This window comes from Zonotrichia albicollis, chromosome 7 (assembly GCF_047830755.1).
Source record: "Zonotrichia albicollis isolate bZonAlb1 chromosome 7, bZonAlb1.hap1, whole genome shotgun sequence".
Taxonomy (NCBI): Eukaryota; Metazoa; Chordata; class Aves; order Passeriformes; family Passerellidae; genus Zonotrichia; species Zonotrichia albicollis.
The window spans coordinates 19,130,224-19,147,399 of record NC_133825.1 but is presented as its reverse complement, the minus strand read 5'-3'; the positions used below and the strand labels follow the sequence as shown (position 1 = coordinate 19,147,399).

The window sequence follows — 17,176 nt, the reverse complement described above, 5'->3', positions numbered from 1 at the left end:
TTCCCCACCCTGCCTTGCCTTGCCTCAAGAGCAGGAACTCTCCTGCCCTTCTGGAAAATCAACTCATGGAGTGACTTTTTGCTGCTAATAATTTATGGCCAGACATGTCAACACCCCAAAATTCCCCAGGGGATGTGCCTTGAATCTACCCAGGGGTTAAAGCTTCACCACAAATAGAGAATATTGTGCCATCCCTCATCAGAAGCTGCAGCAGCAGCCCCAGGGCACTTCCCTGGGATGTGGGAGAGCCCAGGGAAGCATCACTCCAAGGAAGAGCCAAGAAGCACATGGCAAGCTAAAAACTCTGGCACAAAACTGTTAAAACCTCAAGATCCAAAAACAGCAATGCAGATTTGGGCAGATCCAAATTCAATCCAACTGGGGTTTTTTTGGGGGGAAAAAATGGTCATACAATGAATGAGGTGGGCTGCTCTGTGTCCACCCATGCCAGCAGGGGCTGTGCTGCTGCTGAAAAACCAAATTATGGGAGCCCTGTCTGCCCCCAAACCTTGAGAACCCCAGGGACCATCAAAATCCAGCTCCTGGTCCTGCAGAGTGCCCGAGAGTGGTGCCCAAACATTTATTGATTTAAACAAAGGGTGCCGTGCCCATATCCTGGTTCTCACCGGCAATCCCTGCCCAACCTGCAGCACACAGGGACAGCCAGGGGCAGGAGAGCATCGGGAGGATGCAAAAGGAAACCACAGAAGCTTCTGGCAAACATTTGTGGCCAACAGCTGATGAGCTGGGTGGGAGAAGCTGCCAAAACAGGAATTCGTGGCTTCTCTTTGGGCAGTGCTCTGGCACCAGGAAGAGAATGAGCACCCAGGAAAACCAGGATGGGAAGTTGATGGGATTGATCCTTTCAGAGCACAGGAAAACAGAGGAATCACTGCTTTTTCTCTCGTGCTCCTCCAACACCTCCCTTGCCTGTTTTTATGGTTATCAAACCTTCCCCAAATTCCTGTATTCAGATGGATCTCAGCAACATCAGTGCCCACCCTCCTGGCAGGGATCCTGGTGTGCCCAGCTCTTTCCTGAACCTTCCTTTTCCAGCCTTTTCTGCTGCAGATCCCTCTTTCCCAACTTCAGCCTCCTGTCCAGGTTTGTCCCTGCACACCCAAACCTGTCCCCACAGAGCTCAGGTGGAGGCCACAGAGGATGGATTCACTGGGAGATCCACGATTTCTGTGGGATTGGGGCAGCACAATGCCAGATTCCAGCTTTCACAGCCTGGTGGTTTGCTGTGTTCACCTCTCTGAGGGGCTCCAAGCAAGGAGGAGCAGCAGGAGCTGCGAGGGAGAGGCAACAATGCCCAGGGCAAGGGAATCACTGAGATGGTGACTGTCCCTGAAGTCACCCAAGGATCCAGCCCAGGAACACAGAGCTCAGAGGTGATGGCAGAGGAGCCCCAGCAGCCTTGGCTGCTTTCTCCAGACAGCAGAGGCTGCAGGTGCATCTTACCTGAGGTTTGGGGTGTTGAAGATTGCAATGCAAGATGTTTTCCATTCCCATCTGTATGGCAGATTACCTTTGTCAGGTGGGCAGTTTGCCTTATCTCTCTCTCTGAGTGACCACAATCACACCTCCCTGGGGAGGGGACATTGCTGATAACAGACTATTGAATGTCACTGCATGACTGATAAGAACTATAACATCTCATTGGGAGATGCTCCGCCCAGGGGGAGGAGCCAAGCATTGCTGCCCAGATATAATCCAGAGGTTTTGAGACACCAGCACAGCTTTCTCCACGGGATTCCCCAGAGGAACAGCAGCTGTCTCTCCTTCCACTGGATCTTCAGAGCAAGAACACATCCTTCTCTACAGGACCCCCCTTGCTCCAACAGAACCACCCCTGACACTGCAGGAGGGCTGAGCCACATTTCCAATTGGACTGCTACCAAAACCCCAAAGGGTGTCAGGTTGGGTTCTGACTCTGTCAGTGTTGTTCTAGTGTACTGCATTGTTTATTTTATCCTTTTATTTTTTCCCTTGTCCCTATTAAAGAACTGTTATTTCCTGCTCCCATATTCTTTGCCTGAGCCCCCCTTAATTTAAAATTTATAGCAATTGGGAGGGGTGGGGAGGGTTTACATTCTCCATTTCAGGGGAGGCTCCTGCCTTCCTTAGCAGACTCCTGTCTTTCCGAACCAAGACAGGGGGAAAACACAGAGGGAAATTTGGGATCCTGGCCACCAGCACCATGCCCTGACCCTGAGGCCCATCCCATCTCATCCCATCCCAGCCAGCCAAGGCAGCGCAGGCTCCACAGCCTGCAGTGAGCCAATGCCCAGCACCGGTGTCCCAAACCCAGCCCTGGTTCCTCCTCCACAGGCAGCAGCCCCCATTGCCAGGCTCCCTGCCCTGCTGAGCACAGATGGCACCACGAGGAGCCAGAGCCATGCACAAAGTCACACACCACAAGGCAGGGTTGAGCAGATTCCATTTAATGTCATGTGCATATATATCCATACATTTATTTATGTCAATGGTTCGGGTGTGCGTGATGCCAGGTCTTGAAAAATCTACTCCTCGGGTTACGTCTGGGAGCACCAAATCTCTCAAAAATCACCTCAAAAATCAGCTGGGCTGTTGAAAAACCGACTTTTAGCCCCAAAAAGCAGAGAATTGAAGGCAGAGCAGAGCCCTAAATTCCCACCCAGCTCTGCAAACGCTGTTGCAAAGGGCTTGGCCAAGGAACCCCTCCCTCCTTCATCCCTCCATCCAGCCTTCCCAGGGAGACAGAACTGATAAGGAACAGCAGCAGCACCAGCATCCCACCAGCTCTCCAGGGTTTTGGCCAAGGCTGAGGAACAGGGCAGAGAGGCAGAGATAAAATATCCCCAAAAAAAAGGAAAGGGAAAGAGAAGGGAAAGGAAAGGGAAAGGGAGAGGGAAAGGGAAAGGAAGGGAAGGAGAAAAAGGAAAAAGGAAAAGAGGAAAACAATTAGAATAAAAAAATGACACTTTCACCGCCACGGACGCACAGAAATTGGCTTCTTTTCTCTTTTTTTTTTCTGTTTTTTTTTTGTTTGTTTCTGGGGGGAAGGGATGCCCACCCTGCCCTGTGCTGCATCCCAGCAGTTGCAGGGTAGATTTTTCAAGGCCTGGAGATGGCTCCCAGGAAGGCTCCTCCCGATTGCATAGCATTTATTTCAGATAATTAAGGCACTGTTTTGCCCAACAGCAATTCCACATCAATGCAGTTTCCATACAGTCCACATCGGATGGCCTACAGTGCAATAACATCAACTTAAAGGCAAGGTTTGGAAGAATAAACCCAGCTTTAAATTTCAACTGAATTATTAAGAAGATAAAAGGAAACTACATTTTTCAAAAGCCTTTTTTTATTTTCCTTCACCATTGTTGTTTTACAATACAAATATCACCTTGTGAATACACAAAAAACCTACAGAAGATAACTCTGCTTCACGTAAAATACAGAATGGATATATATATATATATATTTATATATATATTTTTCTCTTCTTCATTCTTTTTTTTTTTTTTATAAAAACTATTTTTGTTCTGCACATTGGCAAGTTTTAGGATAGGAGACTTCCCCAAACATACAGTATGTATGGTTCGAGTGGAAACTTAAGAATTCCATGCAGTTTCTGCACAAATATTTTAAAGAAATAGATTATCTTTGTTGTTTTTCAACAACACTCCAATAAGGGGATGGAGAAACCATTCATAGTTCACTCAGTGATCATTTGTAAAATTCTTAAAAAACAGGAATTCATGGCTGTTTTGCTTTTTAAAACCCAGCTACCAAGTAGAACAATAAAGTGATTCTTTTTTAGCTTGACCTGCCCACAATGTGTGAGCAAGGTCGGACCCTTTTGCATTTGGTGGGGTGGGAGGTTTTTCCCTACACGTGGCAATTTCAACATTATAAGCAAATTTCCAGTTTAATTTAGCTATAAATGCAAAAATTAGTAATTATACAGTATATATAATTCTGCTTTCATGGAATACTTTATTTTAAATAAAAACATTTAAGACTGCCTACTGACCATACAATCAAGACAAGAAAGGCACTAGAAACATAGACAAATCTCTCTCTCTCCCAAGAAGCTTTTTCTTTAAATTTTTTTTTAACTCTCTATTCTCTGACAAGTAAAAATCTTTTTAAATTTAATTTTTTTTATTTTCATACACATTTTGAAAAATAAAGTTAGGAAATACTTAGAAAATCACTTTACATTTTTTCTTTTTTTTGTTTTTTTTTCTTTTTTTTTTTTTTTTGCACTTCTTTGACACAGTCAGTCACTGCAGAATCTACAAAATCAGGATTTATCAAACCTTTCTGTGTCTATCATCTTATTCGTAGCGCAGGTGCAACAGGTAGAAAGATTTCTTGATTTCACCCAAGGCAGATATTTAGAAACCTTCATATAGTCATTTGCTAGAAAATGGCTTACAGCCCAATCTTTGGGGCAAGAGATATGAAAAGTATGTTTTCCCAAGAAAATAATATGCTTTGTTCCCAGACGTGACTGGAAAGACCAGAACTCATGATATAAAAGCTTTTTTCATCTATGTTGTCGCATCATATACAAAGGAACAATGGTGATGGGCAAAATGCAAATCCCAACTCTACCAACAAGAAATGTATAACAGTGCATGATCAGTTAAATTCTCTTTTATTGTTGTCCAACGCAGATCCTTTGGAGAGAAAAAAAGATCACAGTGCTTACCAGGTAACTGAACAGGTCAGGTCCAGGGGGGAGCTGCTAAAGAAAGGGGTCGGGGAGCGGTGGGTGTTTGTTTATGGCATCTTCTCTGGGAGGTGTGAGCACTTGGGGCAGGTCCTGCGGGGTGACACTGCTGTTACCTGGTGTCACTCGCCAGGCGGCTGTACTTGACCTGCCGGCCCCGCGCCAGCGCCGGACACCGCAGGGGCCAGTGGTACGAGCGAGGTACAATGCCTTGCACATTCTTCTCAAAGTACTGGAAGGGCTTGTACCACCACACCCTTGCAAGGAGGTTCGTTTGGGAAGCTTCTTTTAGCACCTGCAGGGGGAGGAGGACAAAAAGAGGATTGCTGAAGGGCAGGTCCTTTATTTGCGCCACTGCTCGTCCGTGACGAGCTCAACCAATCTGTGGTTGCTGCTCGTCGGTGGTTGTTGTGTTGTGATTTCAGGGTCTACCTCAGAACCTCGGGTTCCTCCCTTGATAATTCCCTCCTAAATGTGTCAGCCACCTCTCCTTTCCCCTCCCAGCACAGTCTGTCAATCCTGGAATTCCAGAAGGGCACTGAGTGATTGCCAGATGTAGCAGGCATCTTTTTATGAAAATCCTTTCTTTAGGATTTTTCCTCCTGAGAAGCTGAGAAGCCTCAGGAACAAAATGTAAACACTGATTATCTGCTGCTGTGGAATGCAAAAGGTGCATCTGTGATTGGTCTCATAGGGTTGTTTCTAATTAATGGCCAATCACAGTCAGCTGGCTTGGACTCTCTGTCAGAGCCACAAACCTTTGTTATCATTCCTTCCTTTCTATTCTTAGCTGGCCTTCTGATGAAACCTTTTCTTCTATTCTGTTAGTATAGTTTTAATGTAATATATATCATAAAATAATAAATCAAGCCTTCTGAAACATGGAGTCAGAGCCTTCATCTCTTCCCTCATCCAAGAACTCCTGTGACCACCATCACAGGCAGATTCAAAGGATGCCCTCCACGTTTCCTTTGTTCCTTTAAGACATCCTCTCCTGTACCTGGTTGGTGGCTCCCAACCCCTTCCCTCCTCCCTTGTAGGTCCCACCTTGTTATTCCACTGGTTTGGTGCTGCCTGAAGCAAAACACCACAGCCATATTTGGCTAATTGCCAATTAGGTGCCCTTTGATGTTCACTCAGCTTGGGAGGCACTGTGCCCACGCTCTGCAGCTCCTGTCTCACAACAGCTGAGGGTTCCACACACAATCCAGAGCATTCCACACTTTCACTCTGCTCCTGGGCTCCCAGAGCAGTGGTGCTTCCAAGCTGGAAGTGCTGGAGTGCCCCCAGTCCTGCTGAGGAATTGCTTCAGCAGAGCTTTGGTGTGGAAATGTTCCTGTCCTGCTGCCTGAGGTGACTGGGGAGGTGGCCGGGGTAAAAGAACATCAACCATGCAGTTCAAAGAGTTCTCTTGGAGCTGTTGCTGGATTTAGAGGCCTGTGGGCCAGAATAAAGCTCTGGATTGAAACTCTCCATCAGAACTGACTCCTTTCCTTCACCATCACCTTAAAGCTTCTCCACAGAGGAAAACCTGAGGAGCAGACCTTCCATGAGAGGAGGCTCCATCCCACCATGCAGAGCTCCTGCATGCCTGGACTTCCCTCCACATGCCCAGCTGCAGGATCCAGCTTAGCCAGAAGTGTCTCTGGGGTGGAACACCACAGCTGCCACTCTTTGGTTCAGCACCAAGACCAGACAAGCTCAGGCACGTCCTGTCCGGCTATATTGGTAATTATTCCAATAGGTGCTGTCCTGCTTCCTGCTGCTCCCAAAATCTCACCTCCCAAACAAATCCCAGCCTCCCTGCACACACCAAACCTGCTCATCTCTGCCTGCAGGACCTCAGTTGTTTGATGGGCCCACAGGAAAGAAGGAGTGACCCAACACAGGTGTCTGGTCTCCTTTGGGAATGAAAATGCCATCCCAAAGCAGGATGTTAGGAACAGATTGTTATGCTAACAAACTGCTCACCCCAGGATTGCTTCACATGGGAACTTCCACAGTGCTAGCTTCCCTTAGAATAAATGACAGGCCAGCCAGAGCAGGCCTGATTTTATAAGGCTTTTCTTCATCATTTTCTACCTTACTGCAACATGGAGCCATGAGCAGGGCACGTCCCAACCCATCTGGAGGAAGCCAGAACCCTGCCCTGCCCTCCACATGCTCCCAGACTGCTCCCACCTACCTTCTGCTTCTCTCAGCCATGAGCAAGCCCCAGACCAACCACATCCAACCCCCCTGCTGCCTACTATCCACACCAGAGCCAGGGATCCCTGTACCCACCCCCCAAAGGGAACACATGAGCACATGTGTGCACACAAGCACACACAGGGCTCGTATTCTCGAGTTTCATCTCCATGTCAAGCTCACGTGTCAAATAAATCCATTGTTGCTTTTAATTTTAAGGCCAGGCACAAGCCCCAGCAGGAGGAAGGAGAGAGCAGCACACCAGTGTGTGCTCAGGGAAGGAGCCAGGGACTGGCATTTCCCAACATGCTGGCAGCTCAGGGCAGCAGGACAGGAACATTTCCACACCAAAGCTCTGCTGAAGCAACTCCTCAGCAGGACTGAGGGCACTCCAGCACTTCCAGCTTGGAAGCACCACTGCTCTGGGAGCCCAGGAGCAGAGTGAGAGTGTGGAATGCTCTGGATTGTGTGTGGAACCCTCAGCTGTTGTGAGACAGGAGCTGCAGAGCGTGGGCACAGTGCCTCCCAAGCTGAGTGAACATCAAAGGGCACCTAACTGGCAATTAGCCAAATATGGCTGTGGTGTTTTGCTTCAGGCAGCACCAAACCAGTGGAATAACAAGGTGGAACTTAGATGACCTTTAGGGCCCTTTCCAGCCCATGATGATTCTGTGATAATCGATCTAAAATCTGCACTGTCCCAACATAAATTCATCTTCTACCATTGTAGGATGTCTTTATTACACATAATTACCAGCATATGTCATAGATAAGCAAAAGATCTTTGACCATGAGCACAGAAAATATTTGGACACCAATGTGCTGCTATGGAGCTAAAAATATCTGTTAACTCCCTTGTCTACTATCTGTGGCAAACACTTGTGCATTTCCTCTCAGAGAACCATGGAACATGCGCAGCTGGAAGGGACCCAGAGAGATCATTGATCCAGCCTCTGTTCTTGCAAAGGCACCCCAACAATCCCACCCTGGGCATCCCTGGAGCAGTGTCCAAGCTCTCCTGGAGCTCTGGCAGCCTCGGGGCTGTGCCCATTCCCTGGGGAGCCTGGGCAGTGCCAGCACCCTCTGGGGGAAGAACCTTGCTCTGATCTCCTGATCTCCTGACCCTGCCCTGCACAGCAGAGGAGGTCTCACCTTCCTCAGCACTGTCAGCTCCTCCCTGACTGTTCCAGTTCACCAGCCAGGAGAACTCTCCACCCCCTGGAAGCCCTTTCAAAAACCAGTTCCCTTTTTAGTGAGGCTCTTCCTGCACCTCAAGGGACCTGTGGCACAGAGCCACAGAGCACAGGAAAACCCCCAGCTGGCCTCAACCACCAAACTAAACAAAACCAAGGCAAAAGAATCTAAATGGTTTGTTGTTCTGTCACAAATGTGGCCACCTGGGCCAAATTCAGGAGAATTCAAAAAACTGAGGTTACCCAGGGGTGGGAGAGCTCTGCCTGCCTTTGGGAAACCCTTCCCATATTTTTGTGGTGAAGAACCCAATGAACGATGCCTCTTTCTCCCCTATAAACCCAATAGTTGGGAGGAAGAGAGGAACTCTCCAGAGGAAATGGATGAGCCTGGATATTCTCACCCCACCCCAGGCTACAAGCAGGAGCATCCAAGGAGTGGGAGGCACTCACTTGCTGGTTGGCCATTGTGTGGTACCACCAGAATAGCCTTGTAGTGATGTAGTAAGCCACCACCACGTCCACAGTGTAGTGGTCATGAGCAAGGAGGATGCAGAACATCCCCACCATGCTGAGAGCCCAGCAGAGCCAGTGGTACCACCAGAGTCGCCGTGGGGAATCTGCAAAGAAAGAAGCACAAGCAGGGGTTACTGCCAGCTGGAAGCTTATCAGGACTGCTGCAGTGATTAGCTGAGGTCATGGACTGCAATCCTGCCTGACACAGAGGTGCCTAGGCTCAGATTAACAGCAGGAATGCTGAGATCACAAAATAAGGATCACTCTCTTAAAGGTGGAGCCTAAAATTGTACTCAGGGGTAATGACATCTTGGAAATGAGAAAGGTTATGAAATCTTTTGAGAAAGATATAATATATCTTATATAAGATATATAAGATATATATATATAAGATATAGAAGATATTTAAATATAATATATATATATTAAGATATATAATACCCTGGCCAGTCAAATCAACCTGCTTGTGTTTAGATGGGATATTGGGAATTAGGAATTGTTCCCTGGGAGGTTGGGCAGGTTCAGATTCCCAGAGCAGCTGTGGCTTCTGCCCCTGGATCCCTAGCAGTGCCCAAGGCCAGGTTGAACAGGGCTGGGAGCAGCCTGGGACAGTGGAAAGTGTCCCTGCCATGACAGGGGATGGGATAAGATGGTTTTTAGGTCCCTCCCAACCCAAAACCTTACAACCCCCCTAGTGAAGAATTCTCCCCCAATACCCAGTGTGAGGCTGTTTCACCATGGAGCACACAGATATTTAAACTGGAATTGTGCTCATGAACACAACAGGAACCCCTCAGAGAGGAAGGCAGCAGGGCACTCACACTCTTTGATGAACAGGTAGGTGAGGGTGAGGATGACGGTGTGGCCGCTGTACAGGTAATCCCCACACATGTTGTGGGAGCCCGTGATGGACAAGCCTCCGCCAGCAATCAACTTCATTATCCTTCTCAGGTGAGATTCCCAGTCTCCAAAGAGCTAGTGGGACAGCAAAACACAAAAACAGAGTAAAATATCACAGCTCAAAGCAATGGTTTTAAGCAGCAATTTGGCTTTTCAGTTCTTTATTGTATTTGCAGGGACCCCCGGGGCAGGGAGGAATGATGAATCTGACTCCATGTTCTCAAAAGGCCAATTTATTATTTTATAATACTATATTATATTAAAGAACACTATATTATATTAAAGAATACTATATTACATTAAAGAATATGATACTATACTAAAGAATACAAAAAGGATACCTACTAAATGCTCAAAAGCTAATAATGAAAACTTGTGACTCTCTCCAGAGTCCTGACACAGCTTGACTGTGATTGGCCAATGAGTGAAAACAACTCACAGCAGAATGCAATAAACAATCCCCTGTGGGTAAACAATCTCCAAACACATTCCACATGTGAGCACAACACAGGAGAAGCAAATGAGGTAAGAATTGTTTTCCTTTTCTCTGAGGCTTCTCAGCTTCCCAGGAGAAAAATGCTGGGTGAAGGGATTTTATCAGAGAATGTGAATGCCACAGTTCTCCTCCCCTTCTGCTTTGATCCACAAGATCAATCAGCAGATAAATAAATCCTCAGCCTTTCCCCAAAGCTGGCAGCACATTTCTAGCAGGAAAAAGACTGGGAATGAGACAGGAGTGTTTTGGTGCTTTGCACTTCTTGTAGCTGGTGCTCAGGTGAGATTTTCCTTCTGTTCAAGAATCAGCACGCTCTAAAATAAATGAGGTTTAATTCAGTTCATGTTGCTGGTAACAGCACAGGCCCTACTGGTGATCATCCAACAGAAACCAGGAGGAACTGCCCAGACTGAACTGCCAAATCCAGGATCTGATGAACAGAGGAACATCTCACTCCAAACCCCAAAGCCTTGGAAAAAACTGCTAGATTATTTCCTTCTGCTTCCCACTCCAACAGAAACTGGATCCTCACCTCATTTTATGGTGTTTGAAAATCCATGGACACCACTGAACTGTCAGAAGGAAACACAGACACCCCCCCACCCCAGACTGGCCATTATGTTTTTATTTTAAAGCTTGGCCTTGCTTTAAGAAGTGAAAATTAATAAATTCTGACAGACTGGAGCATGTGCTTTGCAGGAATTAAACATTTCCTGCTAACAGTTGCTCTCAAACACCAAACTGCTCCCCAAAGCCCACTTTTCACAATCACACAGAACTCAATAAGGTGTTGAGAGGTTATTCTTTTCCCACCAGTACATTTAGGGCTTTCAAGAAAACTCCTTAATCTTATCAGGGCCCTCAGCTTGTCTCTACTTGAGTCATGAGAAGGATTTGCCAAGGCCATAAATTCCCCAAATTCCCCAAACGGGCAGATTTATTCACTTCAGCCTATAAATACCTGGTGTTCTCTCTTTTTTAATTTCCTAGCAGCAGGCTGTTCAAGCACAGTGCTGATCCTCTCCTACTCATTCCTCTTTCCAAAATCCTTCAAAAAGCCACAAAAGTTCTGGCTGGACTTCCCTGAGGAACCAAAGCTTTGTTTGGAAGTGCCAATCCTCACCAAAACAACGACAGCACATGGATCAAGTCCAATCAAGATTTTACAACCTGTACCTCAGCACGTGGATCAAGTCCAATCAGGCTTTTATTACCTGTACCTCAGTGATTTTTACAGCTTCCAGCTGATTTATGGCTGTGCTTGTGCCCTCTCTCCTGCTTCAGCTGTGTCACAGCACAGCCAGCCCCAGGAATTGCAGCAAGGAGCAGGATTCCAGCAATGCTGGATGACCAGGGGTGGATGCAACAGCACCAGCTCTGTCCCATCTCCACCCTGAGCACTGAATTACCCTCCCAGGCTGACCACAAGGTCAGCACCTCTGTCCCAGTAGCCTTGTTTCAGCCATGGCTTTCACAATTTATCCCTGGGAGTCAGGGCTGGCCTGGGGAGGAGGTGAGAAGTCCTTGTGCTACCAGAATTGCAAAAATATGTGCAGGAGACAGGCTTAGGAAAGTCTCTCTGGGTCATTTTCAACCACAAATCCTATCTGGATTTGGCACACTGAGGTGTGTGTTCATTTAGAAATCAGTGACTCACACATGGCAAAGGTTGCACACCTTCAGCAGCTTCAGTGGGGACAGGAACATGCTGATCATGCAAATTAGCTGAAAATGCCACAGAATTTGGGTAGCTCAGTGCTTTGAGAAGGGTGGGAATCCCTGCACTGCCCTGCAGCACCTCCACTGAGAGGGCAGAAGGGTGTCCCTGTCACACCAAACCAGCACTCTCAAATTAAAATTATAGAGTGGTTTGGGCTTAAAGTTCACCCATTCCACCCCTGCCATGGCAGGGACACCTTCCACTGTCCCAGGCTGCTCCAATCCCATCCAGCCTGGCCTTGGGCACTGCCAGGGATGCAGGGGCAGCCACAGCTGCTCTGGGCACCCTGTGCCAGGGCCTGCCCACCGTGCCAGGGAACAATTCCTAATTCCCAATATCCCATCCAGCCCTGCCCTCTGGCACTCTGAACCCATTCCCTGTGTCCTGTCCCTCCAGTTCCTGTTGCAGGGTCCCTCTCCAGCTCCCCTGGGTCCCTTCAGGCCCTGGAAGGAGCTGTGAGGTCTCCACACACCCTTCCCTTCTCCAGGCTGAGCATTCCCAGCTCTCCCAGCCTGGATCCAGAGCCCTCAGTATCTCCATGACCTCCTCTGGACCTGCTCCAACAATTCCATGTCCTCCTTATGTTGGAGACACCAGAACTGTGCACAGAATTCCAGGTGGGCCCTCATCTGAGGGGGGCAGGGGGGCAGAATCCCCTCCCTTAGAAACACTTCTTGAGAAAGCAGCTTTGGGAAGAGCAGGGTGAAGGGGAAACAGGCAGATGAGGAATTTACCTTTGGAGAACACTTGAAATGCATTCCAGGTACTGGGAGTGTAGTCACATACATGGTAATACACCGGTACAGGTATAGTGTGCCAACGATACAGAAAAATCTTCTGCTAATTATAGACCTGCCAGGGAGGAAAAAACAGCCACAAATAAGGAGGGAAACAAAATCCACAAAGGTAAATAAAACAAAGCAGCAGCTGGTTTCTCCTGATGCTTTGGAAACTGGTGACACTATCAGGGAATGCTGAACTACTGCACAAATATTCCAGGAACACAGGAGCAACACAGCTCACACTGCCTTTGAAGGTGACTACAGGCAATCTAAGGGTTAGGATGCAGAACCCTGTGCAGATTGGGTGCTGAAGACTTTAAAGGGGATTTCATGCCCCACACCCCTCTGTTAGCTGTGGCCAGTCACTGATTTCCTATCTGAGGCAGGGGATAAAGTTACAGGATTTTCACTGTGGGATGAAAAGGAGTAAGTTTATTCCAGCTGACACACAATTCAGTGATTACAAAGAGTCTCCTGTGTAACCCAGAGGAGTGAGAGAACACATCTTTCCCGAGCAGCATTATAAAGGAAGCAGTTCACATCAGCAAGGAAAGCTCCCAAATCAAAATGCAGAGCTGGGCTGGCTGCAGGACAGGGTGTTTGCAGGGGGTACAGCCACAGCCACATTTATCAGTGAGGGCTGATGCTCACTGAGAGGGCAGATGCACAGCTGGGGTACCGTGAGGTGCTTCTGCAAACCCAGCATGAGCACCTGGGGTAAAGGATGGGCTCAGGAGGGACAGCCAGCCCCTCAACTGTCCCACTGGGTAACACCTAAAAACACCTCCACAAAAGACAATTAAACCCCTCCTGGCACATCCACCAGGACAGGAGCAGCCTCTGGAGAGATCCTAAGGAGAGATCACTGCCAGGGTTACAGAAATTGGGGTGAATCCAATTACAGCAATCACCCTTCGTGTGCCACTGGCTACAGACCCTGTGGGTTTGGTTCATTTGAAATCACTGCTCTTTGCACTCATGGCCATTTCAAGCTGCAGGTTCTGGCATTCACAGAATCCAACAACAGTCTGGAGTGGAAGAAACCTTCCAAGATCATCTCATTCCACCCCTGCTATGGCAGGGACACCTTTCACTGTCCCAGGCTGTCCAAGCCCCATCCAACCTGGCCTTGGGCACTGCCAGGGATCCAGGGGCAGCTCTGGGCTGCTCTCTCCACTCTCCCAGGGAACAATTCCTTCCAATATCCCATCCATCCCTGCCCTCAGTCAGTCTGAAGCCATTCCCTGTGTCCTGTCCCTCTATCCCTTGTCCCCAGGCCCTCTCCTTCTTTCTTGGAGTTTCCCTTCAGGCACTGGAATTCAGTTGTTGCTATTTTGCTCACATAAAAATAAATATAATATTCCTATCAAGCTGAGCTCTTTCCAAAGTCAAAATTGGCCACCTTTTAAATTTTTCAGTGCTTTTGGCATGGTTATTAAACTGGAGTGCTCCACTCTTGGAGGAGTATGAGTTTGCAGGGCCAGATCAGTAACACCTTGAGTGCCTTGATTTATCAGGAAAAATTCAACTCTTGCAGGCTAAACACATTTTGCACTGGAGCACTCCCTGCTGTAACACACTATTCCAGGCTTTTTCTTCCCTCTCCTGGTGTAAACATGGGCAGAGCTGTGAGTTAAGAATGATAATTATTCATCTTGTTCCACAAACTGAAATTTAAGTGTGGAGGGCACCACTCCAGTAGAGCAGGGGTTCTCCTCTGCAGAATTTTTCCTCTCATATCTCAGCCTTGTGGCTTTTAGAACCAGAATTCCACAGGTTCTCCTCTGCAGAATTTTTCCTCTCATATCTCACCTTGTGGCTTTTAGAATCAGACGTGAACCTGCTTTTTTCTTTTTAACATTAAGGCAAACAGGGGGTTGGGGATTAAAGGCTGAGCAAAACCATATTCTGAGAGACCAAAGAATCATTTCTCTGAGCACTGAATTTATTTTTTTAATTAAAACTACCACTTGATTTTGCAGGATTTGGCATATTTTAACTTGGGAAAATCTGAGAGAGCTCTGCACTGTAATATAAAGTAAAAATAAATGTTAAAAGCTTCATATTTCCCTTTCTCCCAGGAGGATTTGTGTGAGTGTGAGACAGAGCCAGCAAGTACAACCTCCACACGTATTCCTGGCCCAGAGCTCCACCCCAGCTCTGCAGACCTCAGCAGGAGCAGGCTGCTCCTTTAGCCCCACGAGCCAAACACAATCCTGGCACTGTGCTTCTCCCACAGCATCTGGGAATGCTTCCCAGGAAGTTCATCTGCCTCAGCAGCTGCCTTGAGCTCCAGAGTGCCCTGCCAGACCTGCTCCTGCCTTCTGGAGAGACACCAGCCCAACCCCATGCCATGGACAGCATCAGAATCATGGAATCACAGAATGTTTGCCTTGGAAAGGACCTTAAAGCCCATCCAGTGCCACCCCTGCCATGGCAGGGACACCTTCCACTGTCCCAGGCTGCTCCAAGCCCCAGTGTCGACCTGGCCCTGGGCACTGCCAGGGATGAGGCAGCAGAAGCGAGGAAGGCCCATCTGGCCCAATGCCCTCCCTTTATTCCTGAATGAAGTTTCAAAGGGAGGGGATAACCCCACCACAAAAGGGATTCAGCTTTTCTGCAGCACTGAGTCACCACCCCTTTGGTGTGCCCCATGCAAAGCCACAAGAATAAGGTTCTCCAGATGAAGCCACCTCGCTGGGCTCCTGTTCCTCTCCTGCTCGTCCCTTTCTGCTGCTCAGCCACAGCTTGGGCCTCTTGGACTTTCATCCCTCTGCTCATGGATAGAAAAGAGGCATTTTGGTCCTTGAAACATTCCATGATCAGTGCACAGACTGACCAAGCTCTGGCATCTTCCTCTAACACCAGAAAAGGCCCTTCCAAAGAGGACTTCCCACAGCAGGAGGTTGGAATGGGATGACTTTTAGAGTCCCTTCCAGGCCCAAACATTCTGTGATTCTAGAACATAAATAAAAACAGACACCCCAAAGCAAATGGGGACATGGCAGGGGGGACCTTCACATCTGCCAGTGACACCAATATATGTATGTTAAATCATCTCAGCCCACATCTCACTGCTTCAAAACCTCCAAGGATTCTGCTGTTCCTCACCTACAGGTTCTGCTCAGCACCACCACAGGGTGTTTGATCCCTGGGATGGCCCTATTAACCCCACATCTCCTTACTGGGGACAATCCCACACCACCCTCTCTGGCTGTTTCGCTTGGGTTTAAAATAATGGAATATCCTGAGCTGCAAGGATCACAAGGATCATTGATCCAGATCCAGTCCCTGCACAGACACCCCAATAATCTCACTCCATACATCTTTGGGAGCATTGTACAAACCCTCCTGGAGCTCTGGCAGCCTCAGGGCTGTGCCCATTCCCTGGGGAGCCTGGGCAGTGCCCAGCACCCTCTGGGGAAGAACCTTTCCCTAAAATCCAACCTAAACCTTCTCTGGCACAGCTCCAGCAATTCCCTTGGATCCTGGTTCACAGCTGCCCTCCCAAGAGCATGAGCTGTGCTCCCTCAGAACAAACAGTGAGTTCAGAACATCATTTCATCCAATCCATGGCTTTTCACCCATGAAAATGGTTTGAGTTAAACACTGAGGAAAACACAAGCAGGGGTGCTGCTCAGCTTCTTAGGGAACATTTAGACCTCTGCCTTCTGCACAAGCAGCTCACACTGCATGCTACCTCACCTTTGAAAACTGACATAAGAAGATCACAAGGAGCTTCATTTTGTTTGGGTGCAAACCAGCATCTGCCTTCCAAAAGCTGCCAGAAGCACTCAAGTGTTGAAAAGGTTTTACTTACTTGTATTTTAAGAGCAGCCACTGAACAAACCACAGTCCTACAAGGATCATGCCGTTGATTTCACAAATAGAAAAAGCCCATTGCACCCGATCAAAGCGATCAAAAAATGCATCTGGGAGGGGAGGCTGCACCTCCTTGGGAGGCACTCGTTCATGAACCACCGAGATAGTCACCGTGGTGAAGACGAAACAAAAAAGTGCATAAATAAAAGCCAGGAAAGTCTTGCCCCACTCCATGGGATACTGCGAGCGCTCCGGCTCGGGCATGGGGATCTTGATCATCTCCTTCTTGAACCCGTTGGGGATGCCCCCATTGAGCTTGAGCGCGGCGCCGAAGCCGTTCTGGCGCGCGGCGTCGCCGGCGCGCACGTGCCCGTTGGCGTGGCCGTTCTTGTGAGCCTCCATGTGGTGAGCCATCTTCAGCCCCTCGATCATGTTCAGCAGCCGCTGCCCGCTGTCGGAAGACACCCGGGACAGAGGGGATTTCTTGAAATCCTCCTCCGTCAGGTTGATGAGGTCCCGCCCAGTGAAGTTCTTCAGGGGCTCACAGTACTCCGGCACGGCATTGTCCGTCAGCCAGCCGGTCACCTCCTCGGGTGACCACAGCACCACTTCTTTCATCTCGCCGGGGACGGTGGCACATGGGCTTTTTAAAGTGGGCAGCACTCACTGCGGCTCCAGCGTGGTGGGAAGCTCCTCCTTGGCTTCATCTTGCTGTCCCTGCAATGGGTTTGGCCAGAGGCAGAGCCCGTCCCTGCCCAGCCGACAGCGGCGTGCGGCCAGCGTAGGAAACGCTCTACTTCATCTTCGTGTTGGCATCCTTCTTCCTGGGGAGGGGAGAGA

At 48.4% G+C, this 17,176-nt stretch overlaps 1 protein-coding gene across 7 annotated transcripts in view; it reads right to left on the bottom strand.

The window, feature by feature from the left end:
* Nucleotides 1-2,966: 2,966 nt before the first annotated feature.
* Nucleotides 2,967-17,176, bottom strand: part of SGMS1 (sphingomyelin synthase 1) — a 93,508-nt gene continuing 79,298 nt past the window's right edge. For all 7 annotated transcript variants that reach the window (XM_074544533.1, XM_074544535.1, XM_074544534.1 and 4 more), the window contains 5 exons: nt 16,335-17,160; nt 12,467-12,584; nt 9,438-9,591; nt 8,554-8,720; nt 2,967-5,018 (listed from right to left, as the gene is read on the bottom strand). In XM_074544533.1, the coding sequence (XP_074400634.1) occupies nt 4,836-5,018; nt 8,554-8,720; nt 9,438-9,591; nt 12,467-12,584; nt 16,335-16,954 (1,242 nt within the window). In that variant the 5' untranslated portion in view covers nt 16,955-17,160 and the 3' untranslated portion in view covers nt 2,967-4,835. The remainder of the gene's footprint in view (nt 5,019-8,553; nt 8,721-9,437; nt 9,592-12,466; nt 12,585-16,334; nt 17,161-17,176) is intronic.